The sequence below is a fragment of the Neodiprion pinetum genome, chromosome 5 (assembly GCF_021155775.2).
Source record: "Neodiprion pinetum isolate iyNeoPine1 chromosome 5, iyNeoPine1.2, whole genome shotgun sequence".
NCBI lineage: Eukaryota > Metazoa > Arthropoda > Insecta > Hymenoptera > Diprionidae > Neodiprion > Neodiprion pinetum.
In genome coordinates, this window is record NC_060236.1 from 7,076,715 (window position 1) to 7,094,411 (window position 17,697).

The 17,697-nt window shown below is 42.4% G+C and overlaps 1 protein-coding gene and 2 non-coding genes across 3 annotated transcripts in view; 2 read left to right on the plus strand and 1 right to left on the minus strand.

Annotated features, from left to right (window-relative positions):
- LOC124219839 (protein cortex) overlaps nt 1-17,697 on the plus strand; it is a 245,072-nt gene that overhangs the window by 117,154 nt on the left and 110,221 nt on the right. Inside the window, exons 3-10 of the mRNA XM_046628004.2 lie at nt 5,261-5,482; nt 7,336-7,609; nt 7,692-7,844; nt 7,967-8,126; nt 8,287-8,497; nt 8,935-9,265; nt 9,781-9,916; nt 10,602-10,696. Of these exons, the coding sequence (XP_046483960.1) occupies nt 5,261-5,482; nt 7,336-7,609; nt 7,692-7,844; nt 7,967-8,126; nt 8,287-8,497; nt 8,935-9,265; nt 9,781-9,916; nt 10,602-10,696 (1,582 nt within the window). The remainder of the gene's footprint in view (nt 1-5,260; nt 5,483-7,335; nt 7,610-7,691; nt 7,845-7,966; nt 8,127-8,286; nt 8,498-8,934; nt 9,266-9,780; nt 9,917-10,601; nt 10,697-17,697) is intronic.
- TRNAV-AAC (transfer RNA valine (anticodon AAC)) lies at nt 14,969-15,041 on the minus strand. The gene has a single exon. It is a non-coding gene; the product is annotated as a tRNA-Val (tRNA).
- TRNAV-AAC (transfer RNA valine (anticodon AAC)) lies at nt 15,376-15,448 on the plus strand. The gene has a single exon. It is a non-coding gene; the product is annotated as a tRNA-Val (tRNA).

The window sequence follows — 17,697 nt, forward strand, 5'->3', positions numbered from 1 at the left end:
ACACGAGGAACTCATCTCAATGTCAAAGGGGGCCCGATGATACCTTGGAGTCGGTGGAGTTTACACGGGAAGATCGATGTTTTTAATCTGTACGATGTTTTGCAAGGAACGAAAGCGGAAATGCAACCCTCGTCCTTATGCTCATGACGGTTCCCGAGGGTTTCGTTTTACTGCCGATTGCTTGTTCCGATATTTGAAAATGTCAGCTCAGTGCCGCATGAGAAATTTCACCGCGCACGCGAGGCGAGCGTGTGTAAAAAAAAAAAAAAAAGAAAAACCGACGGACTTGTGTGCCCGTTATCGATTTTGTATCGACACGGAATTATGCTAATTACTCGTTTCCATCTATAACTTCTTGGGCCCGATGATATTAATTACAAGCAGTTACGCCCGCCCTCGCTTACACTGTACCAACCTACCTTGCCTTGCTGCCTGCGTGCCTACCTCGATACATGCCAGTTTCGAATACTTCTCAGCTCGTTCCCTCCCCCCTTACGCGTAAGATTATTATTATTATTAAATCGAGTTCGAGTTTCGAGGAGTCCGTTACTCTGTAACGCAAAAAGATCAAAAAGCACGCGGGTCTAGGAACATCGCTGCAAGCGTTGGACTTCGGAGGATGCGATATTGCGCTACGGGCGTCTCGACGATTCAGATCGCTTCCAGTAGATAAAATATTACTCGTCATGTCTTTAACGGGAATATTCGATTTTCCGTCCCCGAAACGGATTGCAATCAGCGCTAAGGAGGTACCACAACTGTAACCACACTCACCGAACTTCCATCGAAACTTACCTCCATCGAATTGTAGAAAAATTGTCTGACCGGGCTTGGAAGAGAAGAGAAGGAAGACGCTTTACCCCCTGTGTAGATCGCCCAACCCTTCCTGCGACCCCTGCGAGCCTGACCTACTGGACTGCAGGTGATGCTGTGTCTTAATGGACCGAGTACCGCGTCTCCGGGTGTGTTGGTTTGTCGAAGAGTGCCGGAGTTGCCGGGGGGGAAATCTGTGTGCGTGCAGTGTGATGTCATCTGCTGACCGGTCCAGTGGCCGGTAGCACCGTGGGAAGATGCCACCGGTTAGAATGAACAAATGATGTCCGCGGACCGAGCGCTTAAACGAGACCGTACTTCGGGACAGTATTTTCACGGGGCGACTTTACGGTGGGCGAGATGTCGGTGATTGGCGCCTTCGAGAATCGGTCGTATTTACCAAAAAACTTCCCGTTCGCATATGATCGCGAGTAGGTATTGGAGACTGTTGCTGTCGGAAATCCATGCGAATACATTTTTTACTATCGAAAAGAAGCGGTAGGAAGATGAAGAAAAAGAAGAAGATGAAGAAGAAGAGCTTGAAGAAAAAACGGGACTGCTGACACCTTTTATGGAACGTGTCCGAGCGGAGCATTGATTGGGTAATTAATTACCGAGGCGAGGGAAAGAAGGAAGAAAAAGAATGTTGGTAAAACTGATAAAATATACACGAGTCAAGTGAATTAACTTTTCGTGTAATTTCTTGTTGGTGGTTCTTTTTTTTTTTTTTCATCGTCGGACGACGCGCGATGAACGGTTGAATGCAATAAGCGCCGTTTATGCCCCGGTCTGGTACGATTTGAAGGAAAGAAGGTATTAGGTATACGTGCAAGATTAAAACGGACGGGAAACTAGTCTTGTAATTCCTGTTCAGTGGACACCCTGTATCGAATAATTATAGACGGTTACCCCTTCACCACCTTACGTCGTAAGAATTTATCCCCCTACCTGGAAAGAAATGTCCAAACCAGTTGGCCCCGTCGGTTTAAGGAGATTATTACGATCCGGGACAAAACATAGACAGTCTTGACCTCATCTTTGTTGGGGGTCTCCTATATTTTCGTTACCACCACCTATGGGAAAATCATCCTTGATGTCTCACAGTATAACTGATATATCGCTCTCTCGCCGCTTGCAGCTGTTGATATAGTCTCTCCTCCCTCCTAACTCCACCTCACGTTACATTTAACCTTCCCTTTTTTTTTTGTCCATCTCTCTTCTTATATAAATCTTAGCTTTATGCAAATACGTTCTTCCTGCAGCTTGGCTAATTTATATCTATATACCGAGGAGCGTGACCTCGAGGAGTTTGATAATCTCTTCTCGTTCGTCCGAGAGTAATGAAAAAAACGGCAGCGTAACCGAGACAGAAATTAGCCCGGGGTAGAAGTAAAAACAGCCACTTCAATTTGCGTTAACGGTAACAACTGTAGTACCAGCCGAGTCCATAAATTTTGTGTCATCAGCGGGACGGGAATGATTTTCTTGCCTACTTGCGTATTAACATAAGCTCGTCAATCTCTTGTGACATGGCAGTAAATCTGACGAAAAGTGAAAAAAAAGCCAGCGCGGTCGTCAGGGTTTCATATCCTGAAAAAATATTGGAATTCCATTTTCTAACTTGTAGCAAACGGTCAGAGATCGACGGGATCTTAACCTCGGGTCGAGATCATTCGGTGACGTCACTTGTCGTGGCTGGACACGAGGTCCGATATGATATACGGGGCAAAAAGAGGGTGTCTTTAATTTATGGGGTGAACGACGACCGCCAAGGTGCGACGCGCGCCGGTTTCTTACTGCAAGCTCGTCGAAGACCACCGCAATTTAATTTGCATAAAGCTAAGACCGAGAGCTTTGCCGTCTAGTCTCCGTGGCAGCTGAGCGCGTTTTTGATCCAATGAGAATCACGGACTCTATGCTTCTCTATTCTCCTATCATTTTTCGCAACTTGTTTTAGGTAAGGAAAGGGAACTGTCGAACAGATCTGCGAAGTAAACGATGCGTGGTCCTGCAGTGATCATACCCAGAAATACAGCACGTCACATTGAAATTTCACCAAACACGTTCGGGCTTCTGGACCCCCGCAGTTCGAGCATTTAAAGATTATTAAAGTAAGACGGGATTATGGGGGACGCGGAAACTGCGTCCAAGGATTAGGGTGAAACGTGGACCAGACTCGTCTTTGAGCCTCGCGGTTCTTTTCACGTCTTTAAAGCGTACACCGGTATCGATGTTCTAATACCACAAACGAACAAAATATGTCGCGTTTGATCAGCGCTGTCCTTGCAGGAAAGGCTGTGCGACGATTACTCAAGAAAGTGAAATAGGAAAGACGGCGAGAATAAGATGGAAGAATTGTGGGGAATGTCACGTGACGGAAAGGTGACGCGGAACGTGACCAGCGGTTGTTAAATTCTGCAGGAATAAGGATGTGCAGGCTGGATCGACGGGAGCCTCCTGTCTTTAGTACCTAACACACTATGGTGGTGTGACGGGGTTAAACACCATAGGATTTACAATGTTCGGTGACCCCTGGACACTGCCCCCTTATTAAACTGGTTCCACGCGCTACCATGGAGGCTGTAGGTTATACATACCCGCCTTTCTGTCCGAGTCTTACGTACTTCCGAAATTATTTATCACTCTATACCATATTTCTGCCATCTAGACGTAGCTGATACGTTTAAAACCGAAATTGCAGGATCTTCGAGTCAAATCGGGAAGAGAAAGCGGGTGAAAAAAAAGCGGTAGATCTTGTCCAAAATCAGAAGCGTTGGAAGGTGTCGAAGGTACCAAGCGATCCTTGAAGTTACGACACACACTGAAAAAATGGCGATGTTGAAACTGCCCAAAATTGTCCGTAGACTACGGTGAGATAATTTTTGGCGACCAATTCCAAGTTCGACGATATCGGATAGTGGTAAATTGACATCAGTTACCGTTGGATCGACACCAAATTATACCCTCATTAATTTCACAGTGATTTCTTTTCACTTGTGAAAAATTCCATCCCCTAAACAGGGATGAATGCGAGAGAATGTGGATGAATTTCTTGCAAGAGCTGTGTTCTTGTGTGACATGGAGTAAAACGCTTCTACCTATTGAGGTAATGGAAAGAGAGAGAGAGAGAGTGGAGAGAGACGAAGAGAGAACGCTGCAATATAGAAGAATGCAAGCCGTATGGCGATCCGGCACATTGGAAACTGGTTTCGGACCCCCAATGGACGTCCCCCTATTTTTAGCGAGAAACACTGCGCATTAATTTACGCTCTCGCTGACATGTCATTCCCTCTGCCCCTCGCCCCTCGTCAGTATTCCCGCAGGAGTCCTTTGGGGGTCCGTCATATACCGACCAGACAGGATCGCCGGATATTTGTTGTTCCGTTTCGGCGTGGCTGCGCGTCGAAAAATCGCGCGTTTTTCTCAAGCTCGCTTTCATGTCACATCACGCAAGAAAGCCGATCGTCTCTTTCCGCTCGCAGGCTTATCCCGCCGTTTGCTGCTGGCACGAAAGCGGGGATGCAAGTCGCGGAACATTCGTGCCTACACCGTGAAAAATTTCATCTGTTATATTAACTAGAAAACTTCAGTAAAACAGGTATCGTTAAAGAAATTGTTTGAATTTCGTTGGAATTGCGAAAAACGAGGTACGCGTAATCATTTTGCGCTATTGTCGATCCTTAATTGGTAATTGCAACGCAGAATTAGTTTGTTCGGCTTACTCTAATTTTTTAGTTAAACAAGGCTTCAACGTCAATTTATCGTTGCACGAGCGTTAAATTTTCGCAACAGTTGCAAGAAAATCTAGCAACAGTGATCGTAACGAGAAAAAATAGTAACGGATACTAGACTTTCCGGTAACGGCTAGAAAACTAATATTCATTTTCTACCTAGAACTATATTTTCCGATTGTAGTAAAAAATGAAAATAGTTAAGGACCAAGCGGTATCCGGAAATAAAAATTTCTCTCAGTGTACACAGAATTCGCGCAACGGTCGCGATGCCAATTTGCGGTGGTTTGGGGCCCAACCGTCGCTTGGCCATAGGTAAAATCCAACATTTTACCGGGATCCTCGGTCCGCCCTTTGCCGTATCCTGCGGATTCACTCCGCAGGCTTTAGGGTTTCCTCAGCTGGGGGCCCCGTGATCTCCGGTAATTCGTATGCGTCGTTATGCACGCCTAGAAGAGAGCGGCGTTATGGGTATACCTACCGGCACAGCGTAACGCTGACCCGGTGAGGCGTCGCTCTTTTTTCGGCAACCCCCAGCGAACACCTGGCCGTCCAGGTCGCGGACGCTCGTGATGGATAGGACCAGGTTTGAGACCCGATTGTGCCAAGGGGGTGACCGTGACGGTCTCACCCTGGAGAACGGGACGAAGTCCTTTCCCGCGATTCTCCCTGCTCGCTGCGATCCTTTCGCTGAAACGCCTTCTCTATTTTTTCAGGAATCCACGCCGGTCTACGCATCTCGTGAGGATAAACCTAACCCCGTGAGAAGCTTTGTTCACCGGCATAAATACGACGGGCGAACGGTTCCGCCGACGCGGTTCTACGTCGATCGATTTATACCTCGAAGACGGGGTCACAACCTGGAAGTTGCGCATCACGCTCTCGTCTACGAACTTCCGAAGAAAACGTCAGGACGTATCCTCGACTTGCCTAACGACGTGAGGTCAATTATCAATAATTATTCCGAACTTACGTCGCGTATTTACGTTCTTCGACTTCTTTACAACGTCGTAATAATACCGCGAAACGATCGGACGCTGACTATCGAACGAGTTTAACGTCATTTTCAGCCTACTTTCGAACGCGCGATTTACAGTATTTTCACTAAATAACTCGATTTACAGTTTTTAGACTCGTAAGCCTTTCGGCCTATGCTGATCGGCTTCGGTTTTTAATTACCGAATGCTAGACGGATCTCAAGTGCCTCGTTAACCCGACGCCCACGAGCTTATCGGTCCCTCGTTCAACGCTGCATGTCTCGATGTAGTAGCATTTATTATTTATTTTACACATTCATTTTTTACCGACAACTGTAATTACCTATCGAGTCATCTCTCTCTATCTCTCTCTCTCTCTCTCTCTCAATCTCTCAATCTTTCTCTTTTACCAGGATCCTTTTTCCCTCTTCCTCGAGGCTAACACGACGCGACGCGACTATTTAGACAAGGTTGACACGTGTGCTATGCATGTGCAGGCTACCACACTCCACCACACTACACTAAACAGCAGTTTTACAATATGTCGATGAATGTCGAGACGGTACAAGAGGCAATATACGATGACGATCGGATTGGGAATTCATACGCGTACGAAATTTGCATACGATCATTTTTCATATATTATACGGTCCAATTATTCGTTTTATACCAATCCCACCGTCAATTAGCGCATTCGAATTAGCATCGATTTTACGACGGTCGTCAACGTGCAGCCCGATGTAATTTTGTGATTCTTTAACTTATTTCTTTTTCACGTCTTATTTTAGTATCGCGATACGGACGCGCGGTTATTTATCCGCACCGACGCACGACGAAAACGCCTGCGGTTTTTTTGAACCCAGATCAGTTGAGTCGACGATCTCAAAGTACACTGCTAATTCAATTCATACATAATGCACGAAACTTGCTTTCAACCTAGAAACCGGTGACAATATTGTCACAATTAGTGATGTAACGAACATTCGCGTTCGCATTCGCATCCGCATTCACAAAAATCGTGCGAACTTTTTGCAAACGCCACTGTCACAAATACTTCGTATTTTGTTTATGAGAATTGCGAAAATAATATGAAACAAGACAAAAAACATTAGTTTGATAACGAAATTTTATTATAAAAGTTTGTCATCCCGTTTTAATCACGCTCTAACCTAAAAATTAATTCATTTCTGTTATCAATTTGTCGTTAAATAATCGAACAAACAGCGGGCTTAATTCGGATCAGCTTGGCTGTTTGTAATAATGCGTGAACGGTGTACCTACCTGTCAGTCAATCAATTGTCAACTTTTAGCCATAGCGAAATGGAGCCAGATTTAAAGATGTATATTCGCATTCGCGAGTACTTAAATATTTACATTCGTTACATGACTCGTCACAATTGTTTGTCCCGGGTTACGGGCATCATTTTTTCGAAGCTCTACGCCCCGCCTCAAGCTCCTGATCCATATTCGATCAAGTAGCGTGACCAGTTTAATTAGCCTGCGCCCGTAATAGATGCTTTCGGATTGAATTAACGCGATATATTTGATACCCCGCTTAGCTTTGAGGGTTATCAATTAGGCTACGGGTAAGTAGACATACTATATGAGCGGGTTTATATATGCACAACGGAGAAGCTGCGGCACGTACGCCCGAGGTAATTGGAGCCTTGGGAATCTCTATTCTTATGCTGAACTTGAGCGAGAGAGAGAGAGAGAGAGAGAGAGAGAGTTAATGAGCGTTTATAAACGTTCCGTTCATAATATAATTGACAGTACTGCCAAGCGGTTAAGTATCGCCCGGGAATCGTTTCCAGCTAAATTGCATGGGTTTGGCGTGGCAAAAACGGTCAATGGCTCGTGCCCTGGAGACTATAATTCCAGGCGCTGGACGCCAAAGGCTGTTGCAACTCTCGCAAAGGACTTCGGCACCACAGACCGTTCCCGGCACTCTAGCTGGCAGGCCAAGGAACTTTGACGAGACGAACGACTCTCTGGACGAGTACAAGTGGCCCGTCAGGCCCCGGAGATGCCCGGTGATCGGGAAGCCTTACACGATGTTGGACATTCCGCATTTCCGGCCGAGCCTACGTGAGCACCTCGATAACTCTGTCCGGTTGTCCGTACATCAGGATTCCGCCTTCTCATTTTATTATTTCGATCATAAACGCAGGCAAAAGTCTCCTCGACTGGAGCTCCATGAACATGTTGGCTGCTGCTGTGGATCACGGTGTCTACGTCATGAGTGGAAACTTCGAACTCAACGCCGATGACTCGAAGTTCCTCTTTCACGACACCTGCACCGCGGTGAAGTTCAGTAATTCAGGTAACGATCGTGACGAGCGGGTGCTTTTGAGACCGAGATTACATCAAGCTGGTCGAGTATCGACAATCGCGTATACTTTATCGAGTTCATTCGTGTAACGACTCACGTCCTCGTGTCCGTAGGCAGGAAAATAGCGATAGGAAGATCATCATCGTTGACCAGTGTCTACAGAATAGGTTCCAACAAATTTTGCTGCGAGTTCAAATGCGCTGCCACTAATCACTCTTTCTCATGTCAGCCACAGTGCTACGCCTGGTCAAACGACGACCGTTATTTAGTCATGTGAGTAGCGTACGATTATTATCCAAGTATGTTTGTCTGTTCACATATTAATGATCGCTGATCAGCAATGTCAGAACGGAATAATACATTATTTTTTTTTTACTTTGGAATAATGGATGCGGTAGCTGCAGATTCAGAATGTTCGAAATTATTTTCTCAGTGGTTGCAGCGGCGGTTACCTCGAGGTGATAAACGTCCCCGCTGGCGTAAAGAAAAATATCGTTGAGGCCTCCGTATCGGACATTGTGACAGTGTCCTTTTCTCCCAAGGATCGCTATGTCGCGTGCGGCGGAAGGGAAGCAGCGGTGCGGATATTCACTTGGCCCGACTTGACGCCTTTCATGGAAATCGGTTACCTCTCTCCAGTCAGAGTAATTGGAAATTGCATAATTACATTGAGAATCGATTAAGTAGACTTACGAAAAAATTACTCGAGGTGTTCTTTACCGATTTCTTTCGTTCCGCGACGTGATGTGGTACATTAAAGAACATCGGACACATATTCATTTCCAAGAGCCGATTCAGCCGAATTACAAGGGGTAAAAATTTCCCCTAAATCTTACCCCCGATAATAGATCATCTTAGGATTTGTCGGTATCGACGTGAATGTCTTTTTAAGAAAACCAATCGGAGATTGTTTAGTACATCTTATTGTCAGAGGTTGCATCCCTTATTTCTTGGGGGGAGGGAGGATGAATTTTAGGGGCGGTTTGTACCCCTTAAGAAACGCTAAAAAAACCTCGGCCACTCGTTGTTTTAAAATTAGTAAACAAACAATACCGCGACGCATTTCTCGACCGATTGTCAGGCAATGGCGTGGCATCCATGGGAAAGCAGCATCCTCTGCATCGGGGGTGGACAAGGCGACGGCAGTTTGTCGATATGGAATATACAGCGTCAGATGTCCCTCGGCTACCGGGCGATAAAATTCGACGGTTGCGTCGACACCGTTTTGTGGAACAAAGTCACCGGGGAAATGGCCGTCAATTGGTTCGTCCGCGATCATGCCGATCCCGATAATTACTACGCAGCCATGCCGGTTTACGCCAGTTTCGACAACGTCACCGACGCGATAATTCCGTCGCTTAAGAAGACTCGAATTCCTTACGCAGCCTGGAACCCCGACGGAACGCAAATTGGTCAGTAGTAACGTACAGAGGGATTGATATTCCGAACGCGGGCTAACCCAAAAGTTCTGACACTTTCGATTTTTTTTTTTTGTGTAAAAGTCTTCCCTGATGTCCAAGTGTTGAGAAGTTTTTTCGTTTTTTTTTTTAAATCGGATAACGATTTATTCTAATTCGCGCGCTAAATTTTGAAAATTAAATTGGTTTTTTGAAAAAAATTCTTTTTCCTGGTGGAGAGTTTGTAAGTTTTTGGATAAAAAATTAACCTAGGGCAAAAGAATTTATCTCAAAATGCCATTTAATTTTCAAAATTTGGCGCGAAAATTGAAATAATTCGCTAACCGATTTGAAAAAGATGTAAAAATTTTCTCAATATTTATAATTCAGGGAACACTTTCGCACAAAAAAATCAGAAGTATCAGAACTTTGGGGTTAGCCCGCGTTGAAACGACCCTTGAGAGACGGATTGACGTATAGATGCGTATGTTTGCATGAGAACTTTCTTTCAATATAAATTCATTTTGCAGCATGTCAAGCTCGAGATTCGGTCTTTATACACGGCTTCCTGGACAACAAGGAGAAGAGACGGCTCGAGGAAAGGAAACGCTTACCGCGCTCCAGAGTTCTAAATTCCGAATTACTGTCTTCCCATTCAATGCGATAGTAAGAATCGTTTTATTACTCTACGTCGAATTTGCCGATAAACAAATCGTAACTTCTCCATTTCGATTCCCTGATAATTATGCGGGTTCACGAATTTCCAGTAATATACATACACACACTGTACATTCTTATTCTTAATTTCTCGTGTACCATTTATGTTTTTTTATACTTTGTTTTTTAGGTATGTTTTTAAACATTCAAAGATCTCGCGACATTAGTATTTATCCAATTATTATAGTGTTATTATTATGTTTTTTTTTTCCTAAATATTTTATCTGTCTTGTATACCCGAAATCGTCAAACTGTTATAATTTATTGATGCGCATTAGATCGAGTTTTTCATATGGATTGGTATTCAAAAGTCATTTATTCTTTTTACTTTTTAACTTTCCCAACTTTCGGCACCCGTTACTAAACTTTGTAACTTGACGTATTTTACGTGTTAGCTTTAATTCAGAGCTGCAAGGGTGTATATACCTTATTATTTTCTTAGGCGTATGTAATAGTCCACCATCATTGGATATTCTCAAAATTATAGAACAAAATTTTATTCTTAGAAGAAGGTTTTAGCAACATATCGCGATACTGCGTTGAATGAAAATGAAGAACGGTCGTTCGAAATTAACTATTTTTCGTGACATTTTGGGAGTCTGATTCGTGTGCGTAAAATGTGTAAATTTTTCAGCAAGCGTCAAACAGAAAATGCCATTGTTTATGGAATATTCAACACGACCACAAGTCGACGACTTACCGTAGTTTCGATCGTGTCGCCAACAATCGGTGAGTAGAAGAGAGAAATGAAATTTTCATTTCACAGTACTCCGTACAATCTATGTTCTTATTTCTTGTAAATAAAACTGGAACACGCGTTGCATTCGCATTAAAAGAACGCGATAGTTGATCGTCGAAGACGACATCGAGGACCCTTGTGGTCAGGGCATGTAAGGTTAACATTATACATATATCCGAAGTAAAGGGAAGAAACGAGCGATTCGAGCCGACACGCCGCTTCGAGATGTACGACGCAGGTTGAAAAGTTGAAAAAATGGATGAAGAATTTTGACCCGGCAAAGCCGGCGAGATTATCGGAACGGCGATTGGTCATTGGCCGTTGAATTTCCCGCCTTCTTCTCGCGTGCGCATCGATCCCAAGGCGACCGCAGGTTGGACCCGTTAATTGGCGGAATGCGGGATCTCGTATTTATGACTAGCGAGCAATCGTAAACCGTCCGCTGATTATCATTAGATATGATCGCGCGATCTTCGATATCTCGGCCTGCCGCACTCCCGGCTACCTCCCCCTCACCCCCCTTCATCCCCCAAGGCATAAGGTACAATTTATTAATATCCACCTGATGATGCATTACGCCGATATTACCCAGCCTTTTTCCAACCACCGTTCATCCCGCGTCGTGGATTCTGTTTTTTTTTTTTTTTCCCCCCTCCTTCTACGCATTTGTTTTCATCTTATTATTCGCACTGTACTGCCGTCTACCTTCGTTATGTATCTGCAAACTTCTATACGTGTATATAATATCCGTACCTACTTATGGTTCAACGGACTAGTCGTCTTGTCTTGTAATACTATACCTGTCTGTACTCATAATTTTCATCAACATCCAACCTGTCCAATCGCGAAACGCGTGCCTAGTGATAATTATCGTCTATTTACGAATAGAATTTATTATTTCTAGAGGTAATTGAAGATCGCGTGTGTTTTCTTTCAGGTGTAAGGTATACACGCTACTCTGTTCGTTCGTCGAGTAAATGTGCGACAAAGTATTGTCACAGTCCTACATTACGATTGTTGCACAATTTTTCCATACATGATTATAGATCTCGGTTAAGGTATGAATTTATCTTGAACGTCGTCCGATTCGTTTATCTGATTTACTTATGCAACCGTCTGTACTTGCGCAAGTGTCAAGATTTGAATTTGCATCTGTTTCGTTCGAATCAGATTCGCGATTTATTTTATTTTTTCCCGATTATTTCTTGAGAAGTAAAATTCGCAATTGCGATACAAAATTGTAAAACAAATAGAAAAATTATCTTGGAAGTGTTTCAATCATTCGCAAGCTCTTATCTTTTTTATCTCGCGTATCATTGTCAAGTTAACGATTATAATTTTTGCGAATCGAGATTTGTGTGATATTCGGTAGTCTGTAAGAAAAAAAAGAAAAGAAAAGACAAGGAAAAGAAAAATTCTTTATCAACTGGGACGTACAACGGTGACGATATCTTTAATCTTGGAGATATTGCGCTTCGTTGAGTGTAAGAAAAAAGGACCTAATCAACGCGAAGTGAAAAATAAATATCTTGGACAATGTTATCGCATCTCCGGATCTTCCGGAGCGTGACATCGGGGATTTTGTTGAACGAGGGGCGGGCGACTGTGTTTTGCTTTGTGGCGCCGGCGGTTTCCACCTCATCTGCCGTTGTCGATCTCTTAACCGATGATTGATTCTTAAATTATCGATGCCTCGACGGCTCGGATTTAATTCCTGCATCTTCAAGGCGGCGCGGTGTTTCTACATCGCGGGGTGAGGGGGAAAAGTATACACTTATAATTCTTGTTACATAAAATTTATAAGCGGAAAAAAATTAAGATTACGGAAAAAGAGGAAAAACTTTGTTTGCGCTCATACTTGGGTTTGAATTTTCGTCAAACCCGCAACATACACTCAATTAGTTCAATTTATGTTCTTTCGTTTTTTTTTTTTTTTTGTTTTTTTGTTTTTTTTTTTCCTCGCAAACGAAGAGAGTTTATTTTTCTCAAAAGTAATCGTCGGACATCGTCGGGATTTTCGACACAACTTTTCTCGCAAGTCTACAAATGAAAACCCGCAGCAGAGATAGACGGAGATTGTCGAAGAGAGGCCGCGGGATCGATACGGAATTAATTCATCTTCGTTAAGATGACAACGCGTATAATGGAGTGGTAAGCGCAATGCACTCTGTCATGCGTCCCGCGGGATGATGGTCGGTTTTAACTCGTTTGAAAAAATCCTGGAGCACAGAAGCACACTGAATGTGAAAATAAATAACAGAAATAAAATGAACAAGGATGAGAACAAGAATGACAAAAAATTACGATAAAATCGCTACAGAAACGCAGCGCTGAACGAAGGGAAGTTAATAAGATGAATTTGACGGGCAGGCAAGTCCTGCGCATTAATTTCCCGTCAAAAATCACTACGCGGAGGATTTTTTAGACGTCAATTGTGACGCCGTCGTCTTTTTGCAAGACGGGCGATCGGTGTTCCGTGAATTTGCACCCAATGCCGCGGCGATATTGAAACGCGATTCTCAGTTCTCTCTACTTGTGATTCTACGATGTGTCAACGATATTGAAACGTTCGAGTGCTTAGCGGCTGTAAAGCGCCTATCGCACCGCTCTAATCTCGGATCCGGTGAAACAGTCATTCCTACCATTCTCCGATGGTTCTTTGACTCGGCGTATAGAATTACAATCATTTGTATTATCCGTGCGCTTTGTACAATCATGAGATTGCTCTCACAACCGAGGTTTGATATCCTCACTGAGAGAAATTTTTAGTTCCGGTTACCGTTCGGTCCTTAACTATTTTCATTTTTTACCACAATCGAAAAATATATTTCTAGGTAGAAAATGAAAATTAGTTTTCTAGCTGTTACCGGAAAGTCTGGTATCCGTTACTATTCTTCCTCGTTACGATCGCTGTTGCTAGATTTTCTTACAACCGTTGCGAAAATTTAACGCTCGTGCAACGATAAATTGACGTTGAAGCCTTGTTTAACTGAAAACGCAGAGTAAACTGAACAAACTGATTTTGCGTTGCAATTAGCAAAAAAGGATCGACGATAGCGCGAAATGGTTAGGCGTACCTCGTTTTTCGTAATCCCAACAATATTCAAACGGTTTTTTTATTGAATTTTTCTAGTTACTGTAACAAATGAAATTTTTCTCAGTGCTTGATAATTATAACCGCTTTATTGCTCCTCGGGTCGAAATACGCCGTATGTTACCTGAAACTTTGTGTCAGAATTATTAAGGGGTGATATTTAGTCTGGATTTTTCAAAAATCGTTTTTTTTTTTTTTAAATTTCATTTTCGTAATGTACATACATGTATTGAAATATATATGCGGAAAATTTCATGTCGATTCGACAAATATTTTCGAAGTTAGGCGTAAATTTGCAAAGACGCCTCGGAGCGTTTGAAAATGCCTTCGAAACTTTGAACGCTTTTTTCTCAAAACTAGTCGTTGAGCAAGATTTCTCGGAAACGGCTGAACCGATCAGTCTCTAATACACAAGCTCTCTGAATATATCTTTCACTCCTTGATCGAAGGTTTTTTTTTCGCCGATAAATATTTTCCATTTCATAAACAAACTAAGACGAAAACTTTTATGGAAATCGATATTTCTTCTTGAGAAGCTGCTGTTTTGTTGAAAATTAATACTTTATTTATTATTTCGATCAAAGACTAAATAATATACCTTATATTAACTAAATCTTTTTTGTTTTCTCATTTCACACGATGCAGTCCAGAGATATCTAGCTCACCGTAAGACGGCTTTTTTTATACTTACTCCTGGAGATCGTCTACAGCAGCTTTAAAAATCATTCTTTACATAAATAAAAAATATCAGAATGAAGTTCAACGTTACCCAAATACGTATATAAATTTTCATATCAATAAATTGAAATGTCTTTTCGTGAGATATCCTTAAAAAATCGCTTTTTCGATTTTCAGACACTATTTCAAGCGCGGTTCAGCATTATCCAAAATATCGCGTATTAAATTTTCCAACATTTCTGATTCTAATTGAGTGAATTAACTCCGAGTTCGCTCTTACGCGGTATTTTTATCACTCACGTATCGTTGTTTAAACATTTTTTTTACGTTTATACTCTACGCCCTGAAACGAAGATAGTTTACCTACTTTTATACCGATGCGACATTTTTGATACATTTCACCATAATTTATTTTTAACCAAGAAGCGCATTCTCACAAATTAAAAGAGAACGAAAAAACAGCCTGCTTGAAAAAAATTTGAAAAATTAATGTTTCCGCCCGGGATCGAACCGGGGACCTTCCGCGTGTTAGGCGGATGTGATAACCACTACACCACGGAAACATTTTTGTATGAGTCACGATCCAATTCCCAACAGCGCCCGAGAGAGGCTGAAGCCATTATTAGATATTCTAGGATTATTTCTACATCGCTTTATATTCCGAATTAGTTACCGGGGTAAAAAATGTTTACAACGAGCCTAATAAATTCTTTTTTTTTAATTACAAATTTTCCTGCATCAATCACTGCGTTCATGTACGTACAATAACAAATTCGATAATTTTTGATTCGACGTTAAGAAGGTAATTCGTCTAGTTTGTTTTCAATTATTTTAAACTGTCTTTATTATATACTGTTTGAAGTTAGTTACAGCACTGCGTTCAGAATCCCTCAAGGTGTTTCCGTGGTGTAGTGGTTATCACATCCGCCTAACACGCGGAAGGTCCCCGGTTCGATCCCGGGCGGAAACATTGATTTTTTTTTACCTTTTTTTTTCATCTCTTCCACAATTTCTCAAGTCGTACGATGTACACCGAAGATATTGAAAACATGAATAAAAATGAAAACCAAGAAAAGATGAAAGTTCAAAATACCAATCGCCGCATTAAATCCAACTACTTTTCATTCTCATAATTGACAGAAGAAAATTGTGAAACAGCGCGAAAATCGTGAATCCATAAAAATATTTGTCCGCACCGTTATTATTATACGAGGGATGAAAAAAGCGCGACAAAGGATCGTTAAAAAATTGAAGGGTATAAAGTGTAAAACTTATTCCGTCTTCCTCCTCATTAATACCCACTTGTAATAATATCTCTCAGTGTTTATTCGCGTATCCGCGTATATTTAAATGTATGTATGTATCAACGCAACGCAGAATCGCAAAAGAGAGAAGGAGGGCGAGGGGGAAGGAGAGAGGCGAAGAGATCGAGCGGTGTAGTTCAGCTGTAGCTGTCCTGTTGATGAATGCCGACCGATAGTGGCCCGGTGCTACCGGCCCTCCATGTATCTTACTCCTCCTGTCTGATGGGGGTTTTCAGACTCTGCTAAGGAATCTATCTTCGCATGTATACGCGTACCTTCCGCAATTATCTACACCTCGGATTGATCCTCTAATTGCCTGTGATAAAAGCCTCCGCTTGTGCGATATTATTATCATTTACATACGCGCAGCTGGCTGTGCATACAATGGGTAATTTGTATTGCATGCAACAGCCGAAACGTACTTGAGTATAGGTCAATAGAGTCGAATGAAATTTTATGGGATAAACGTTTTGATTCGAACGAATTATCTTGAGGCATTGTTTTTTTTTTTTTTTCTCATCGTTATTGATTTAGAAAATTCGTCGAAAACTTGAGATTATTCGCGTGGGTTTGAAGTTCCGAAAGCGACTAATTCCGAATTATTTTGTGGCGAAACTTGCAGTATAGAAATGAAACTTTGACGAAACAACAAAGTTTCGAACGGTCGGAAATCCAACGGCTCAAAGTTTCGAAATGCAAGATTGCAAAAAATCAAGTTACGAAAATTAAAGTTCCTATATTGCAAAATTTCGAAAAATCAAGCCTCGATAGAGTAGAATTCCGAATATTAAACTGTACTCGCACAGCGTAGTTTACTTCAAATTCCACGTGAAAACATTCGGAATTCGGCTCTTTCGGAACTTTGCAAATTCAAAAATATTCAAGGGAACATCGAATTTACTCCACATTTTATTTCCATAAATCAATCAAGTCTTAAACTCGAGTTACGGGTTTTCTCGATGCGTTTGCGTAGCGCGAAATCGGCGTTAAACGAGTTAACGATTCGAAAAACCGACAACCTGCCGCAGGCTTCGGAGTGGAAGTTATGCGTCGGTTGTATGCAGGCGCGAATATTTTATACGAGATCGAAAATACACGCGCGTAGGGAATATATCGTAGTACGTGAGCCCGTCATCTCCACGGTTTCTTAGCCGGGAAGTTATTCAGGCAGGACGCCGAGGATGTTACGGATGCTTAATAGAAAGAGCATCGTTAATTTCATTTATACTTACCGTGCGTTATACATACGTTATATCCGTGCTATAGGACTAGGTTCACATGCTCTCGCGCCTAGATGCGAGTCGACATATACATACGCATACGTATGCATGTGTGTAAAATATTCATGCGCACGGATAACGGCGTAATTCAACAACTTCCGCCACTGCGCAAGATGCTAGGCGATGCTACCGATGTCACCTTCAGCCACGATTAAAGAGAAGAGGAAAAAAAGAAAAAAAAGAAAAAAAAAAAAAACGTTGAAGAAAATAGACGAAATACCAGAAGGATGAGGTGCAAACGTGCCGGGAAATGAAAAATCATGGTATATAATCTATCGGAAGACGTACATGTACGTAAACGGCATGCGAGTAATTGCACGATCCGGCAATTGATAGAGATGATTAATTGCAGTTGGACTGGTTGCCGCAAACTTCATACATACGATATACATGTGTGAGTTTATCGGAATGTGTAAACGAGGTATAAATTGAACCCCCCGATGCACACGCGGAATTTTTGTTCCGTTTCATCGGATCTTTGCAATAATTTTCCTTCTTTCTTTTCTTTCATTCCTTTTTGCTCTCTCTCTCTTCGAAGCACACGCTTGTACCTCATCGAGTGAATTCCGTGGGACGGATTAATTTATCCGAGTTCCAACTCACCAGCAATCAGCCAATGCGTACGTGTGTGTTTA